Raw genomic sequence first — 17,070 nt, forward strand, 5'->3', positions numbered from 1 at the left:
CAAATAAACGCGAAAATTAGGCACATGCAACACTTCATCAATTTTAATAAAATGAGTGACTTGGACTGAACCAACAGATTCTATAATTGCCTTTCCCCCATTCGGCATTTGTACAGAATCAAATATGGACAAAGCTTTCTTATCTAGTAAGTGAGGTGAAGGAGAGATGTGGTCTGTTGTCCCACTATCAATGATCCAATAGTGGGTTTAAGTTGATAAAACTTTGGACATATTAGACAGAGGTGTACCTGCGGCATTTGAAAAGTGTTGCGGGTTACCGTCAAGGTTGTTTTTCTTAAGCATCGCCATGATTTGATTGTATTCTTCAGTAGTAAATTTTGGCCCGTCACTAGTGGTTCCCTTGTGGTGCTGGTCACCAACTTTGGTGGTTTTATCATCAATTTGTACTTGGTTGGCTGCATGCTTCTTCTTGTTGGGGGGTGTTACTTTCTTGCCATGGTATTTGTGCCCCGGTAGGAAGCCATAAAGATAGAAGCAACGATCCACAGTGTGGTATTTTTGGTCACAATAAGAGCATTTAAAAGATAGGTTCCCTGAGTTTCCTCATTGTGCAGCGGGTTCCCTGTTGCTTGTAACATTCATAGCATGCAAATTATTATTATTACGAGTGAGAGATACCTCTACTTGCTTCTCTTGTTGTAGGACAAGAGAGTATGTCTTCTGAGTGTCTGGAAGCGGCTGCATCAACAAGATTTGCCCACGTACTGCGGCATAAGATTCATTTAATCCCATGAGAAACTGCATCACCCTTTCCTTCCCGTCTCATTCATTAATTTTCTTTAAGCCCCCATAAGTGCACGTTGGAGGCTCATGATAGGACGTCAATTCATCCCATAGTGCTTTCAGCTTCGTGTAATAAACTGAGATCGATTTTTGCTCCTGTCTGTGTTCAACAATCACACATGAATCGTTTCCCTGAGAAAAGCGATCACGCAAATCTGCCCACACATCTGCTGCTGATGTGTAGTAATAAACACTGTTTGCGATGTCTTCATGCACAGAGTTCAGAATCCATACGAGGACCATGTTGTTGCATCGTTGCCACAATGCAAATTGCTTATTTGTTTCAGCAGGAGGGTCAATGGTTCCATCGATCAAGCCCAGTTTGTTCTTCGCGCTTAGACTGATGCGCATAGCACGGCTCCATGTGCTGTAGTTGTCACCTTGAAGGGTTTTGGAGACCAAAATATTCCCAGGTTGATCAGAGGGATGTAGTACGAACGGATTTGAGATGTCAGTAGCCATCTCTGTTGGTTTTGGATTGGCTGCTGATTCACTCATGGTGATACCGTCTGTTTGATGTGTGCAGAAACATTGGGTATTCAGAGTCACCAGAAACGGTGCTCTGATACCATGTTAAAATTATAAAGCTGCTAAGGTTTTGGTTCTTTGGGTTTCAGAACAAACAAGTAAATAATAATAATGGTAGTTTATTCACATTCAAGTTCTACCTTACATGGACTATGTAATTTATACTACAATACAAGAGACTATTCTAGGAAGTCAACTATGAATGTTAATACATGATTAACAAATATCAATCTACTTCTATAATCAAGGAAAGCCAGCAATCTTAGGATGCTCCAAGATATTGTCGTTTAATAAGGGATATACATTTAAGAATTAAAATATTTACCTTTGAAGGCTGGAAGCCGACGGCTTAGCGGCTAGAGAGTAGCTTGTGAAGGCTCAACAGGAATCAGCCTAACAAAAATTAAAGGGGAACGGTTGGTGTTGGAACTTGGTTGGCTGCTGGGATTTTGGGAGCAGCCTTACTCTCTCTCTCCGTCTCTGATTGGTGAACGGGATGGGAGGGATTGAAGTAAAGGGGAACGGGGGACAACCAAGAGGCAACACGCGGTCCCCCTTTATAATATATATATATATATATATATATATTTTTTTTTTTTTCAAATATACAAAATGGCACCGTTTTATTTTAAAATTTTTAATTTTTTTTTATCAGGACCAAAAAGACGTCGTTTTGGCCTGGATTTAAAAAAAAATAGCAATCTACTGCTACTGCACGCAGCAAAACAGATCGCCCAGCAAACAGAGGAGATGAACCAATGGGTTTTCTGGTGCGGGGAGTGGCGAACCCAGCTCTCCAGTGGTGTTTCCTGGCGAGGGGAGTGGCGGCTGCCACTCCTGCTTCGCCACTGTATATGAATTGTGCTTTTTGGTTTCACTGTCACATTTTAATTTAACTATGTTGTAGTTAGTTTTGGAAGTCACTTTGTATCGTTCTATTTTACTTTCAGTAAATTTCCTTATACCGTCGAGGTTTTGTAATACTGATAAGTCTGGTAATTTGTCCCCAATGCTAACCTTTCCATTTCCTTCTTAACAATTTTCTAGGATGGAAATTCAAACATATATAGAACCCTAAGTCTGTAAATTTGTTATCAATTTTCTGTTATGAAATGAACTTAGCTAAACCTGTATCACAAATAATATTAGCTCTCTGTGTAGAATTGAGTTGAGCCGCAAAGGCTTGTTGCCCCTCAAAAGCAAGCAATTTGGTGCGAAGGTCAGAAAAAGGTGGGAGGGGCGGGAAATTGAGAAGAGCCATCACAAGCATCTGGTAATCAGGTCCCAGACCACGAAGGACGTAAGTAACCAAGTCAGAATTGGACACAGGTTCTTGGATAGCAGTGAGTTCATCAGCCAAACTTTTGGCTTGAGCAAGGTAATCAGAAACGGGTTTGGAGCCTTTGGTAAGAGAGAATAGACGAAATTTCAGTTGTGCAGCATTGGCAAGTGACTGTTGAGAGAAATTTTGCTGGAGACAGTCCCATATATCTTTTGAGGTGGAGAACCCAATGACTTGAGGAAGGACGGTTTCAGACAATGTGGCACGAAGGATACTAATGAGACTTTGATTTGTTTGAAACCAAGAGATGTAGTCAGGATTAGGCGTAGGTGTAGGAGTAGTTGTTTTGTCATCACTTGAAGAAGAGGCCAAAGTGGATGGAGGACAGGGAAAAGAGCCATCAACAAAATGCCAAAGATTTTGGCCTAGCAAGAAAGGTTTGACTTGGCTTTCCCACGACAAGATGAGAGATATTGGGGATAGAGATAGGGGGAAAAGCCGATGCACTACTTGAAGCCATGTCGAAAAAAAAAATAAAATTAGGCTCTAGATACCATGTAGAAAATGTGTATTCAATCTATTCATTTGAGGGATTACAGCCCATATTTATACATAAACTGTAAGCTATCTACCTAAACTGTAAGCTATCTACCTAGTGGTTACAATGAAACGGAAAGCTAATTATATCCTAATAAAAGCTAATAACAACATAACAGCTAAACAATAATGTATTGTTCTTGAATAGACTTAACTATGGTAACTCTTGTAACCTCCTAACATCAGTCTCGGTACAAATTCTCCACCTGCCTGAATTGCTGCAATTAGTAGTCAACTTAGTTGAACTGAGCCAATTATAATGTCTGAATTTTAAAGGGAATTCATAATATTTTGCCTTGATTTTTGGATGAAGACTTATTTGTCCGAACCGAAGCACAATAATGCAGATCAGAAAAATAAAAATGGCCTTGACAAGAAAAAGAACAAAACAAAACTTGCGATGATATTAATTTTGCAATGAGATTATATTAATTTGTTTCATGAAAAGTGGTCTTGTTGAGAATGAATCTCATGTTGATGAGAGGAGAGACCTTGCATGTACTTATAAGAGATTGAGTTACTCCCTATGTTGCCAATTAGTTTTATGTTTATGGTGGAACCTCAACTTTCTTCAGGTCTTATATATAGATAGACTGATCTATGTAGAGACAGAATTTTGTGCCTTCTTCTCTCCGCTATCTAGTTGCTTTTCTCTACGCCATCTAGTTGGTTTCCACATCGTAATTAATCGAGCCGAGATCAAAAGTCAACAAGCAAATGAAAATGCATAGGAAATCAACAATGAATCAAACAATTTTACTTAATTATATATGCTTCTGTGGCTGTAATCGCTTGTTTTGGCTTTGGTTTTTGGAAATGAGATCTTTGCGTTCATGTATTTTGCATGTAGCTCTTTTTTTGTTTGATAGCATAAACATCTAGTTTGTTTTGTCTTTGATTTTGGACTGTTTGTTCTGTTTTCATGGTCACACAAAAATATGACCTAACCCAAAACTAAATTGAATTCTTTACTCCCGCTGTCAACAAATGCGTCCGTATTGGCAATGCAATTTTGACAAGAAACTTTAGATGACCCAATAATATCAGTAATTGAAGTAATCTTAAGTGAGTATCATATTGGGAATCCCTCGTTCCTACAATTGATATATCCTCCCTCTCTCTCTCTCTCTCTCTCTCTCTCTCTCTCTCTCTCTCTCTCTCTCTCTCTCTCTCTCTCTCTCTCTCTCTCTCTCTGTGCCTCTATCGCCATGTGAATTAAGATAGAATTTCTCTCCGGCCCTACACCTATCGTAGTTCTAACCTACTCCCTACACCTATCGTAGTTCTAACCTACTCCATTAGAAAAATGGGGGAAATACTTCAAAGTCAGCAACTCATGCCAACCAAAAACCTATTTTTCCACGATATTGAAGGCACATCATTGTCTAGTTCATTTCTGCAACGTTTTAATATTACTAGCAACAGTTTACAGATATAGATGGGAGATAGACTTCGTCAAGTCAGCAGCGAGGAAAATTAATTTAAAGCCACCACAACAATCCTTAGTTCTTCACCAAACACTTCCCTTGATCAGCTTGCAAAAATGAAAACTTTACAATCTTTCGTCCTCCTATTCTTCTTCATTATCTGTGATAATATCACAACTGGAGTCTACAGCCAGTGCGTCAAAGACCAGCAACTTTCATTGCTCCATTTGAAGAAAAACCTCACGTTTGATGATGCTGATGACTCAGTGGGACAGTCTCCGGTTTTGTCCAAGTTTATATCGTGGAATTCAAGTACCGACTGTTGTTCTTGGGTCGGTGTTACTTGCGGTACCAACGGGCGTGTTGTTAGTCTTGACATTAGCAGCCAATACATTTCGGGTGGCATTGACAGCTCCAGCAGTCTCTTCGATCTTCAGCATCTTCAAAGCCTCAACTTGGCCAATAACTATTTTGTCGACGGCTCTCTCATTCCATCTGCAATTGGAAAGCTGACAAACTTGAGGTATCTAAATTTATCAAATAATGTTTATTTCGGGAAAATTCCCATTGAGATTTCACGCTTGACAAGGTTGGAGGTTCTTGATATTTCTCAACGTTACAATAACGGGCGCCGCAAACCACTTGAAAGCCCGAAGTTCAGCATGCTTTTCCAGAACCTCACGGAGCTTACAGAGCTTTATCTTGACGGTGTAGATATATCAGTAGAGAAGACTCACTGGTGCCAAGCGATATCATCTTCACTGCCAAACCTAAAGGTGTTGAGCTTGTCTCGAACTAATCTTTCGGGTCCTATCGATCAATCCCTCGCTAAGCTTCAATCTCTATCCGTGATTCAATTGGGTGGTTTTGGCAACAACATCTCCGGTCCAATTCCAGGATTCTTTTCCAACTTTTCAAACCTAACGGTGTTGAACTTGGACGGAAACAATATCTCTGCTCCAGTTCCAAGATTCTTTGCCAATTTTTCAAAGTTGACTACCTTGAGTCTATGTCATTGTGGTTTACGTGGAGCAGTTCCGAAGCAGATTTTTCAGGTACCTACTCTACAAACTCTTGACCTCTCCCTTAATCCTGAACTTCATGGTTCTTTGCCAGAATTTCCCAAGAATGGATCTCTTCAATCCTTGATTTTAAGAGAGACAAGCTTTTCAGGGTTCTTGCATGACTCTATTGGCAACCTCAACATGTTGTCCACACTAGACCTTTCCAAATGCAATTTCACTGGATCAATCCCAAAGTCAATCGGGAACCTAACTAAATTGGTTGGTTTGGGTGTGTCATCAAACACATTTAATGGTCCAATTAGTTCTATTCATTGGGAAAACCTTATTAATTTGGTACATCTCCATTTGGACAGCAATCAACTGGTGGGGAGTATTCCGTCATCTCTGTTTTCTCTTCCCTTGTTGCCGGACTTAGTACTTTACCATAATAATTTCTCTGGGCAACTTCCTGAAATTTTTAACGTCTCTTCTAGTTTAGTTACTTTCATTGATTTGAGTTTCAACAATTTAGAAGGACCAGTACCGGTGTCTATCTTTAATTTTCAAGGGCTTGAAACCCTCACTCTTTCTTCAAATAATTTTAGTGCCTTTCCTTTTAATGGTCCTTATCAGCTGCCAAATCTTACGAGCATTGATCTTTCACACAATAGCTTGCTGGTTTTATACAAGGGCGGCAATTCCTCATACTCTTCATTTCCTCAAATTATTGATTTCAGTTTGGCTTCTAACAAGTTGAGAACATTCCCAGTTTTCTTGAGAAATCAAACTAATTTACGAAGTTTGGACCTTTCGGATAACCAAGTTCAAGGCCAACTACCCAATTGGATTTGGAATTTTGATTCTCTTGAATACCTAAATGTTTCATGTAACTCTTTAGTAACTCTAGAAGCTCCTTTCCTCAACTCCACATCTCATGTAACTGAGCTTGACCTTCATTCGAACCAGCTTAAGGGGCCAATTTCAATTGTCCCACCGTATGCCCATTATCTGGATTACTCAGACAATCATTTCAGTTCTAGTATTCCAATCTCAATATGCAATGCAAGTGATCTTCTCACTCTTGATTTGTCCAATAATTCTCTGAGTGGCGAGATTCCCCAATGCTTGGCTACAATGAGTACACTCAGGATACTTAATGTGAGGAAAAACAACATTGCTGGAATTATTACTATTCCTGAAAAATGTGACTCATTAGAAACTCTAGACCTCAGCCAAAATCAAATCAAAGGTCAGTTACCAAAGTCTCTAGCCAGGTGCAGAAGGTTAAGATTTTTAAACCTTGAAGAGAATCAGTTAACAGACACCTTCCCATGCTTGTTGAAGAACATCTCCACCTTGAGCGTTCTTGCTTTGCGGTCCAACAATTTTTATGGAGGCATTGGATGTCCAGTACAGAAGACCAATGGCACCTGGCCCGTTCTTCAAATCATAGACTTAGCATACAACAATTTCAATGGTGAAGTACCGGGATTCTCTCTGACATCATGGCAAGCAATGAAAGATAACAAAGATATTGGTTTCCCGTCAACAGTTAGTGTTTTTCAAGGTGAAAACCTTCATGGAGGAGGGGGTGAATTTTTTTATGAGCATGCTATAACGATTACAAGCAAAGGTTTAAAGAGTGATCTGGCAAAGATTCTTACTATCTTGACCTTGATTGACTTCTCATGCAACAATTTCAGTGGACCAATACCCAAGGAAATGGGAGATTTGAAATCACTATATTTGCTCAACTTGTCGAGTAACGCTTTCATAGGTGAAATCCCATCATCATTTGGTAACATGCAACAACTCGAGTCTTTGGACCTGTCACAAAACAAGCTGAGTGGGCAAATCCCACAACAACTGGCAAAGCTTAATTTCCTTGCATTCTTGAATCTTTCAAATAATCAACTTATCGGCAAGATCCCAGCTGGTACTCAAATTTCAACATTTCCAAGAGACTCATTTACAGGGAACAAAGGATTATGGGGGCCTCCGTTGACAGTAGATAACAAGGCAGGACTGTCACCACCACCAACATTGAACAGAAGCCATCCAAATTCTACAAATGAGATTGATTGGGGTCTTATTAGTATCGAAATTGGATTTGCATTTGGCTTTGCAGTTGCTGTTGGGTCACTTGTGTTCTTCAAGAGATGGAGTAAATGGTATTACAAGACTATGTATAAAATCCTTGTGAAGATATTCCCTCAACTTGAAGAAAGAATTAATCCTCATCGAAGACGTATTCACATAAATCAGAGGTGGAGACGTTGAAATGGTTATGAGAAGCAATGCAGCTGGACTCCATGTTATGCTTAGGGTAAGATCCAACAAATAAAAACTATGCTTTATAGTTTCACATTTTAATTTATAACTTGTGTTGTAGTTAGTTTTGGAAATTATTTTGTATCTTTCTGCATTATGATTAATAAATTTCTTGTACCGTCGAGGTTGCTTTAAAAACGATAAGAATGAATTCCATTTTAACACTTTTCTCAGATGGACATTCAGACATGCACACGACCAAGGAAAAGGGGTTATTATGGTTAATTGTGCTTCTTTTGTTTGTTCTCCCTTGTTTTGGCTTTGGTTTGTGAAAAAAATAGCTCTTTGCTTTTATGTGTTTGTACTCCTCTGTTTGTTTGAAAACATGAACGTTTATTCATTTTTGTCTTTGATTTTTAAATGTTTGCTGTTTTTTCATTCATTGGTCAAGTTTTGTTTACATATTATCGCTCAGTTTTCTTTGATTGATAAGGATATGGAAAGACAGCTCCTCAGCAGTTCCTTCAGTTTCTGTAAAAACGAAAAATTTATGCCAAATGAAGATTTTGATCCGGTTTATTAATTCTTGGTGATGACTGTTAAATTAGTGCACATGATTGTTTATCACGGTTGAGCTGAATAGACTTTGCTCTTGCTTCCTTTAAATGGGATGGCCGTTACTCTGAGAAAAGAAGAGTGTAAATATCATAACCCTACTTAAACTAAAATCGAGGTTTTTTTATGATAAAACCTCACACTCGTCCTACGATGCAAGTGATAGTTAACAAGTTGAAAAAATATCGATGTTGATGGAAGTGGACCTTTGGCCTGTCTTTCTGATAATTTGACATCACCATCGTAATCAGTCGAGGTTAAGAGTCAACATGGAAACAAAATTAAATGGGAAATCAACATTGAATCAAACAAATTTTTTTTTAATTATTTATTTTTAGCAAACAATATTATCTACACTAAGGGGGGAATGTGACCTTAGCCTCGTAATGGATTAAATATAATATGGTTCAAATTTGTCTTTAGCGAGAACCAAACCTAAGATCTCTCACTTATAAGTGAAGATGAATACCACTATATTGTAGTACTAAGTGGCCGAATCAGACAGTTTTACATATTGAATTGTTTCTTCTCCCTTGTTTTGGCTTTGTTTGTCCTCCCTTGTTTTGTTTATATTCCTCTATTTTCTTTGTTTGAGAGAGACATGGAAATCTTTACAGGTACTTGCCGCATCTAGTTTTTTGTTGAAATTAATTCATCCAAGGCATGGCAATGCTATTTCAACATTCAAAACTATATATATAATAAAAGCATAAGTTATCGCCATCAATTTAAACTTGTGTGCTGCATAGATGGAGGAAGAGTTCAAAGTCAAGCAAACCACATATTCTATCCCATTTTTACCTGCTGGTTCTAGATAGATGGAACAAGACTTCAAAGTCAGGCCGGCCGCGAGGACAAACAATTTATATCTTATAATTACTTGGGGGAGGCAGCTTCCAATTCGTTGACCATGCAATTAAAACAAAACAGAAAAAAAATGGTTGGCTACAGCCATGTAGATTCTATTAGGAAAATTATACTTTCATTGATAAGAATAATAATATAACAGAGGGGTATTTATACTTAGATTACTGCACACGCTTGTGCTAATAAAAGATTCTAACTAACTACTGGCAGCTGTAATAAAATTAACAAACCAAGATTCCTCTTGTACAATATGATACTTAGTATGCCCCCCAAATTGAAATAACCGAAGAGAAAGTTTGGTTATTTATTTATTTATTTATTTATTTAATTTTCTTTTTTTTTTAAGAAAACCTTGACAGTACGAGAGATATTTTATTGATAATGAAAAAATAAGTTACACTTAATTAGGTAGGACATAAACCTTACTCCTCATTATACCAAGAAAAGTAGAAAAAGTACATGAATAAGAAGGGGGACATAGATCTTACCCCTTTAGAAACGAAAACAAAAATGATACAAGGAAAAGATGGGGGACATGAAACCTAACCCCTCTAAAACCAAACCTGAAAGGTCTATAACCTGCAAAACAAGTCAAACAACACCACAAGGGTAGGAAAAAACAAGAATTGGAGACATACTTGCATGGCGAGATGCACATCAGTTTGAGAAGCAGAAGCTAGGCAAGCCAACATAGTATGAAAACAAAGCAGCACAAGCTGCTAGCAGAGGGAAGTCATGTCACACCAAGTTAGAGAAGACAAACCTATGTTAGCAAATTTATCTGAAACAACATTTCCTTCATGATATATGTGAGAGGCTTACTCCGAATGCGATCCAGACAAGTAGACCATTGTGTACGAAGAAGCCAAGGATGATCAAAATCGGTTGATTGGAGAGCAGAAATAACACTGGAAGATTCACTTTTCGACCAAAGGCAATGCCAACCCAGTTGATATGCAAACCCAACACCAATAATAATTGTTGATCATTCTTCCAAAAAGGAGTTGCAATGACCAATCCATTGGCAAAAACACCAAGAAACTAACATGACAATCCCTGAAAACTCCTCCACATGCAACAGGATCAGGATTTCCTTTAGACAAACCATATGTATTAAGTTTAATCCAAGGAAACAAGGAGGAGACCAAAGCACATGAAGAATAGTAGGCACTTTGCGAGGGATAGGTCGGATCCCTATAGAAGAAATGATACGAGTGTCTAAACCCTAAGAGTAACCAGGAATAAACTTCCCAATACGAACGATCCTAGAATTAATAGACATGCAAAGATGATGAAAGTAGATTGGTCGACCCTCAAAAATATTAAACTTGGACTAGGCCGGATGTCTCATTTACAGTTAATCTTGTATGCCGGCTTATGCACTATTCAGAAACGACCTTAACTTGAACCATTTCTGATTTTCAATTTCCTGAAAGTTGTGACTTAGAAACTCTATCCCTTAACCGAAATCAGATAGAGGGTCAATTTCCAAAGTCTCTAGCCAACTGTGCACGTTTAAAGGTTTTAAACCTTGCAAACAATCAGATGACAGATATCTTCCCATGGTTGTTGAAGAACATCTCCACCTTCCGCGTCTTTGTTTTGAGATCTAACAACTTCTACGGAGGCATTGGAATCCCAAGACTCTTGGCACTTGGGCAGTGCTTCAAATCATAGACCTAGCTTACAACAATTTCAATGGTGAAGTACCCGGAATACGTTTGACAACATGGTGAGCAATGATGGCAAATGAAGATGATTCCCTATCGGCCGTCAAAGTTGATGAAAGTGAAACCAGCTTTAAGAAAGGAGGGGCTGAGGCTTATTTTGAGCACGCTATAACAGTGACCAGCAAAGGTTCAGAGAGAGATATGGTAAAGATTCTAACCATCTTGACATTGAATCACTTCTTATCCAACAATTTTAGCGGACCAATACCTAAGGAAATGGGAGAGTTCGAATCACTATATTACCTCGACTTGTCAAGTATTGGTTTCACAAGTGAAATTCCAGAGTCATTTGGTAACATGCTAAAACTCGAGTCCTTGAATATGTTACACAACAAGTTGAGTTGGAAATTTCACCACAGTTAGCTAAGCTTACTTTCCTTTCATTCTTGAATCTCTCAAATAATCAACTGGTCAGCATGATCCCGCTTGTACTTAGTTTTTGAGATTTGAAAATGCCTCTCTTATAGGCAGGGTTGGTCCTAAGTTTTTGGGTGCCCAGTGCGAAAGCTCAAAGTGTGCCCTTTTTTAATACGAAAACATATGTTTAAAAAAATATATTTAACGAGGACTGGAACCCAGTCAATGTTGGGGGGGGGGGGGGGGGGCGGCTAGTCCCTCACGCCCCGTTCGTAATTTTTTATCATAGTAGTGTGAAGAAAACGTTCTAGAGAGTTTGTCCTTAGGATAGGTGATATTAGTTTCTCGAATTGGTCCCTTTTCTACAAGTAAGGCTCTCATTTCTGCATTAAGACTATCCCAAACTCTTGAATCATTAATGTTTAAATGGAAAATAGGTTCAGGGGATTCAATATTTTTCTCTACATCAATATGATCATTATCAACATTTAAATTCACATCAGCACCATTTTCATGGTCTTGAGACTCATCACCAACATTTTCCTCCAAATCACCACCATTTTCATGGTCATGATACTCGTCATTAACATCTTTCTCCACATAACCACCAATTTCATGATCATGAGACTCCTCAACAACATATTGTGACTCTTCACCAACATTAGTTTCTCTCAAATTTTCAACCGACTCATTCTTTGTAGAAAAAAAATTATCAAGAGATCCTCTTAAAGTTTCCGTAATTTCAATATCCTTTGCCTTTTTTTTTTCCTTTTCATATTACCAGAGAGTTGTTTCCTAAAGGACATGGCTTTGAAAAGTTGTTTGTAAAAATTACCTACACATGATATAACAAAAATTTTCTATCAAAATTATCATTCCAACACATATTATATATTATAAAAACCCTAACATCTATTATATATTATAAATGCACTAACACATAGTCTAACATTTTAGAAAATTTGATAAAATTGAACTTAAAAATTGGGTTTGAAATGAATCAAATAATTCAATTAATCAAGAAAAGGACAGAGACGGCAAGCAGGGCAATGGGGAAGTGGGAACAAAGAGAGGTGGGGAATCGGGAAAAAGAAGGTTATGTTAGGAACTTAGGGTTAATTAGGGACAAGTGGTCCCTCTTATGTTTTTATTTTATTTTAATTTTTTTTTTGTTTTTTTAATGACCCAAAACATGGGCCATTTAACTTAAGAAACGGATTATGTGTAGAAAAACTGGGCCGTTCAATTTAGGCTCTAGATATTTTTTATTTTAATACCTAGTTATGTGGATTTTTAACTTTTGGTGCCCCTCTCAATCTTGGGCCCCTGACAGTTGCCCTGTTGGGCCTGCTTATAGGGAACAAAGGATTATGGGGGCCTCCTCTGACGATGAATAACAAAGTAAGATTGTCATCACCACCAACATTGAATGGACCCCTTCCAAATTATGGACATGAAATTGATTGAGATCATATTAGTGTCGAAATTGGATTTACGTTTGGCTTAGGAGTTGCAATCGGGACATTTGTATTCTGCAAGAGATGGAGGAAATGGTATTACAAAGCTGTGCACAACATGGTAGTGAAGATATTCCCTCAGCTTTAAGAAATAACTGGTGTTCATCAAAGACATGTTTAAATAAACTAAAGGTGGAGGCATTGAAATGAGCAACGCAACTGGATTCCATGTTGTTAGAGTAAATGTAGAATTGTGGAGAATAATCTGAATGATAATTTTGAGGTACAATTTGAATCGTTTCCTTAAAGTGTTATTTGCCCCCACTCGAATGAGTTTGCTAAAGGGTTCTTGGCAAGTCACTTTAAGGATACAACAAAGTATGGAATATTCGATTAGCAAAACCGAATTATATTCCCTTAGAAATAACTAAAAAGAAATTGTATGAATGTGATGGAGAGAGAAGAGAGAGAAAAGAAATTGTGTAGACAACAAATTTCTGAATGAATCATTTTCTACTAATGTCACCGATATATATAGGGAGAATTACACCCGTTCGACACATCCTTTGATTTGAGTATGTCTTTTCACCATGGGATACAACACATTGCAGCAGTATGTCCAATGGATATATCTGATACAAAACACCTCTTATCCAAAGGTCATATATGTTTTAAAGCATGCAGTTAGATACCCGGTCAATGGGTATGTCTGTTAGCCATAATGAAAAGCTGCATGGCTTTTCTTGAAAAGATGTAATTATTGGGCAAAGAACCCAACTCTTTTCTGCTAACTCAAAACGCACGCATATACATATGCCTATAATATATATATATATATATATATATATATATATAAGTTTTCTGTATTTTGTTTGCTTGATTTGTGAATTTCATGAGTAGATTATTTAGATCTAATTCAATGGCCAGCACTAGCCCTAGATCCAGTTTAGGCACAATACCATATATTGTTAATGAAGAACAAAAACTTGATTTTCAAACTGATGACAGCATTGATTTTTCAGATTGGAATATTCCCAAAGTTTCAAGTAAAAATATTTACAAAAAGAAATGATTAGTAGCCTCATTTAGAAGTGAACATCATGTTAAAACTGTTGAAAAAGCATATGCTCTTAGCAAAGAACATGAAACTTGTCAATTGTTTTCTCAAGAACAAATTAAATCTCATAGGAAAGATAGTCATAACTACATTCACATTGGCTTAGTTCAGATAGCCATAAAACCATTAACACGTAGAGGACTTAATACCTCTATTTTGTTATGTCTCCGAGATGCTAGATTTACTAACTTTAGTGATAGCATACTTGGAGTGATCGAGTCAAGTTTATACAATGTACCTATCCATTTTGATTGAATTCCAGACCTTACCATAAGTCTTTCAAACCCCCCACATGCTGAAAGCACTCACCCTCAACATCAAAACTTCAGGATACCAAGTCCTTGAAGGAACACAGCCCTTGGCCTTAATATACAAAGTATATTATAAAGTCACCAGCACAAACATGAATTTTCAAGCTTTAACCAAGAGTCCTAGAGACCACACACTTCTAATTCAAACCAACCAAGAAAATGCAAACATTAAAATTCTCAGAACCATTAGGTGGTCAGATATCAGTCTACCTTCAGATTGGTATTTGATTAATGAAAGCAAACCAGTTGCCATCCAAAACAATCTATTTAATTTAGACAACATAGAACAATATTTTGATGGAACTGCTAAAATCAATTTTGATTATCCAGCAAGAAGATCTTGTGAATCAGTTCACTCACATAAATCTTTTACTCCAAATAGAAATTCTTTTTCTGGATCCATACCAACTGATAGGATGGGTCAAGATCAAGAGTTAATCAATTCAATAGCCAATAAGAAATTAAAGGTTGTAGCCTCCAATTCGTCTATCACCCAACAAGAATTAATTAATGACTTAATTAACATTAAACTAAAATCATTCGAAACGACCTCTCAGGTTACACATCTGGTTTACCAACCTCAAGATCAAGGAGAACAACATTCTCCTACAAAATCTGATTTTGACACAGGTCAGATTCATCATCAGCTTTTAGCTTTAAACAAACCCTTTAAACTGGACAGAAAAAAGCTCAATGCCGATATTGAAGCTGAAGAAAACATTCCAAGAAGGAATATTTTCAGAAATAAATACACTCAAGAAGAAAAATTAGAAATTCATAAAAAAAATGGAAAGAATTTATGCAAACACACAGATTTGAAGTATTTTTCTTCGATTATGTTGAAAAATATTATGAGTCTGATAAGAAGTTAAAAGTAATAACTAAAGAAAATTGGTTTAAAGAAGACAAGACTATTATCTCCTCTAGTCACTCTCCACAAGAAACAATTCTTATTACCACTGCAAATACGCAAATCCCAGCAACTCCTTTTAAGCTTCCTAAGGAAGATGCAGGAGTTAAACCTGTCATTGAACAAAACAATTTTACCAATCAGAGTCTTCACACTATTGGTAAACAACTTGATAAAATTGAAACTAAAATTGACAAACTTTCTCAACCAAAATCCCTAATCAGGGAGAAGCCCCTAGTTAATTTCCCAGAATCCATTTCAAAGGCAATAGCCTTAAAAACTCTTTCCACAAGTCAAAAAATTGACCAAATGTTAACAGAATTAAAACAAGAAAAGACAGTCCATGTCTTAAAACATCCCTCTGATCAATCCCAATCAGAAATATCTTCATCTTCATCTGAGTCAGACAATGATTCAGATTCCATTCAAAAAGTTGAACAAGCATTTCAAAATTTTGAACTCAAAAGGATTACCAATAGAAGAGTCAACCCAACATCCCTTACTAAAAATTGGTATCCTAGGCCAACACCTCCAGATTTCCAGTTTGAGGAAAGAAATATCCAAAACGAATTCTCAGTCTTTTCTGATAAACTTTATGAATGGAATATAGATGGTTTGTCAGAACAAGAATTTCTAAACAAACTTCAACATATCTCTATGGTTGCTAATAGATATATTACCAATCATAATCTCAGCCAAACACAAGTTGACGACCTTTTGGTCACTGGATTTATAGGAATGCTTCATTCCTGGTGGGAGAAACATCTCACTAAACAGTTCAGAAATGAAATAAAAAACGCTGTTAAAAAAGACGAAGAAGGAATACCAATCTTTGACGAGCAAATTGGACAAGGAGTCCCAGATGCAGTCAATACATTGTTATTCACAATAATAGAACATTTTATAGGAACACCTAATAATGTCACTTCTAGGATCCATGATCAACTTTGCAATCTGAGATGTCCTACTCTCAGGGACTTTAGATGGTACAAAGATGTGTTCATGTCTAGAGTCATGCTCAGAGAAGACAATAACCAACCATTTTGGAAAGAAAAATTTATAAATGGATTACCAAATCTTTTTGCACATAAAATTCAAAGTGTCTTAGTTAACGAAGAAGATATCATACCATATCATACCCTTAGTTATGGAAATATAATTAATATTATCCAGAAGGAAGGCTTGAAAATGTGTATTGATATGAAAATTTCAAAACAAGTTAACAAAGACAAATCCATCGCTAAATATGAGTTAGGAACGTTCTGTGAACAATACGGATTACCTCTTATTGCTCCTTCTAACAAGAAGAAAAAATCCCAGGTCTATCACAAGTACTCTAATAAGTACTCAGGTAGATCTTATCCCAAATATAATAAATATAACTCAAAAAATAAACATTTTGAAACTAATAAGTTTTATGAAAAATCAAAATCCAACAAGTGGAAGAGGAAATCCTCTCGGAAAAATCCACTCCAAAAATCCCAAACAAAAAGGAAACTACTACAAGTGTGGCAAGTATGTCCATTACGCCTATGATTGTCGTGTTAAGAAAACCATTAACCAATTGAAGATCTCTGAGGAAGAGAAGCTTCAGTTAATCAGAATCTTAGAACTTAAGGACACAGACAATAGTCAATTAGATGATGGTTTGGAATTATCCTCTTCTGGTAATAGTTCTTCAACTAACCTTTCATCTCCAGACATCAAGCTAAGATGTACCGATGCTTGCTGTAACAAAATTTCAGTGCTCAATAAGCAAGAAGAACAAGAAGATCTTCTTATTGAATTAATAA

General features: G+C 37.0%; 2 protein-coding genes across 2 annotated transcripts; one reads left to right on the top strand and one right to left on the bottom strand.

The window, feature by feature from the left end:
• Window positions 1-783: 783 nt before the first annotated feature.
• Window positions 784-1,302, bottom strand: LOC137722098 (uncharacterized). Its single transcript, XM_068461080.1, has one exon. The coding sequence runs from the start codon at window positions 1,300-1,302 to the stop codon at window positions 784-786; it is 519 nt and encodes a 172-aa protein (XP_068317181.1).
• Window positions 1,303-4,742: 3,440 nt separating this feature from the next.
• LOC137723575 (receptor-like protein 7) lies at window positions 4,743-7,974 on the top strand. The gene has a single exon (XM_068462773.1). The coding sequence runs from the start codon at window positions 4,755-4,757 to the stop codon at window positions 7,920-7,922; it is 3,168 nt and encodes a 1,055-aa protein (XP_068318874.1). The 5' UTR covers window positions 4,743-4,754; the 3' UTR covers window positions 7,923-7,974.
• The last annotated feature ends 9,096 nt before the right edge of the window (window positions 7,975-17,070 follow it).

The sequence above is a fragment of the Pyrus communis genome, chromosome 17, assembly GCF_963583255.1.
Source record: "Pyrus communis chromosome 17, drPyrComm1.1, whole genome shotgun sequence".
Classification (NCBI taxonomy): Eukaryota; Viridiplantae; Streptophyta; class Magnoliopsida; order Rosales; family Rosaceae; genus Pyrus; species Pyrus communis.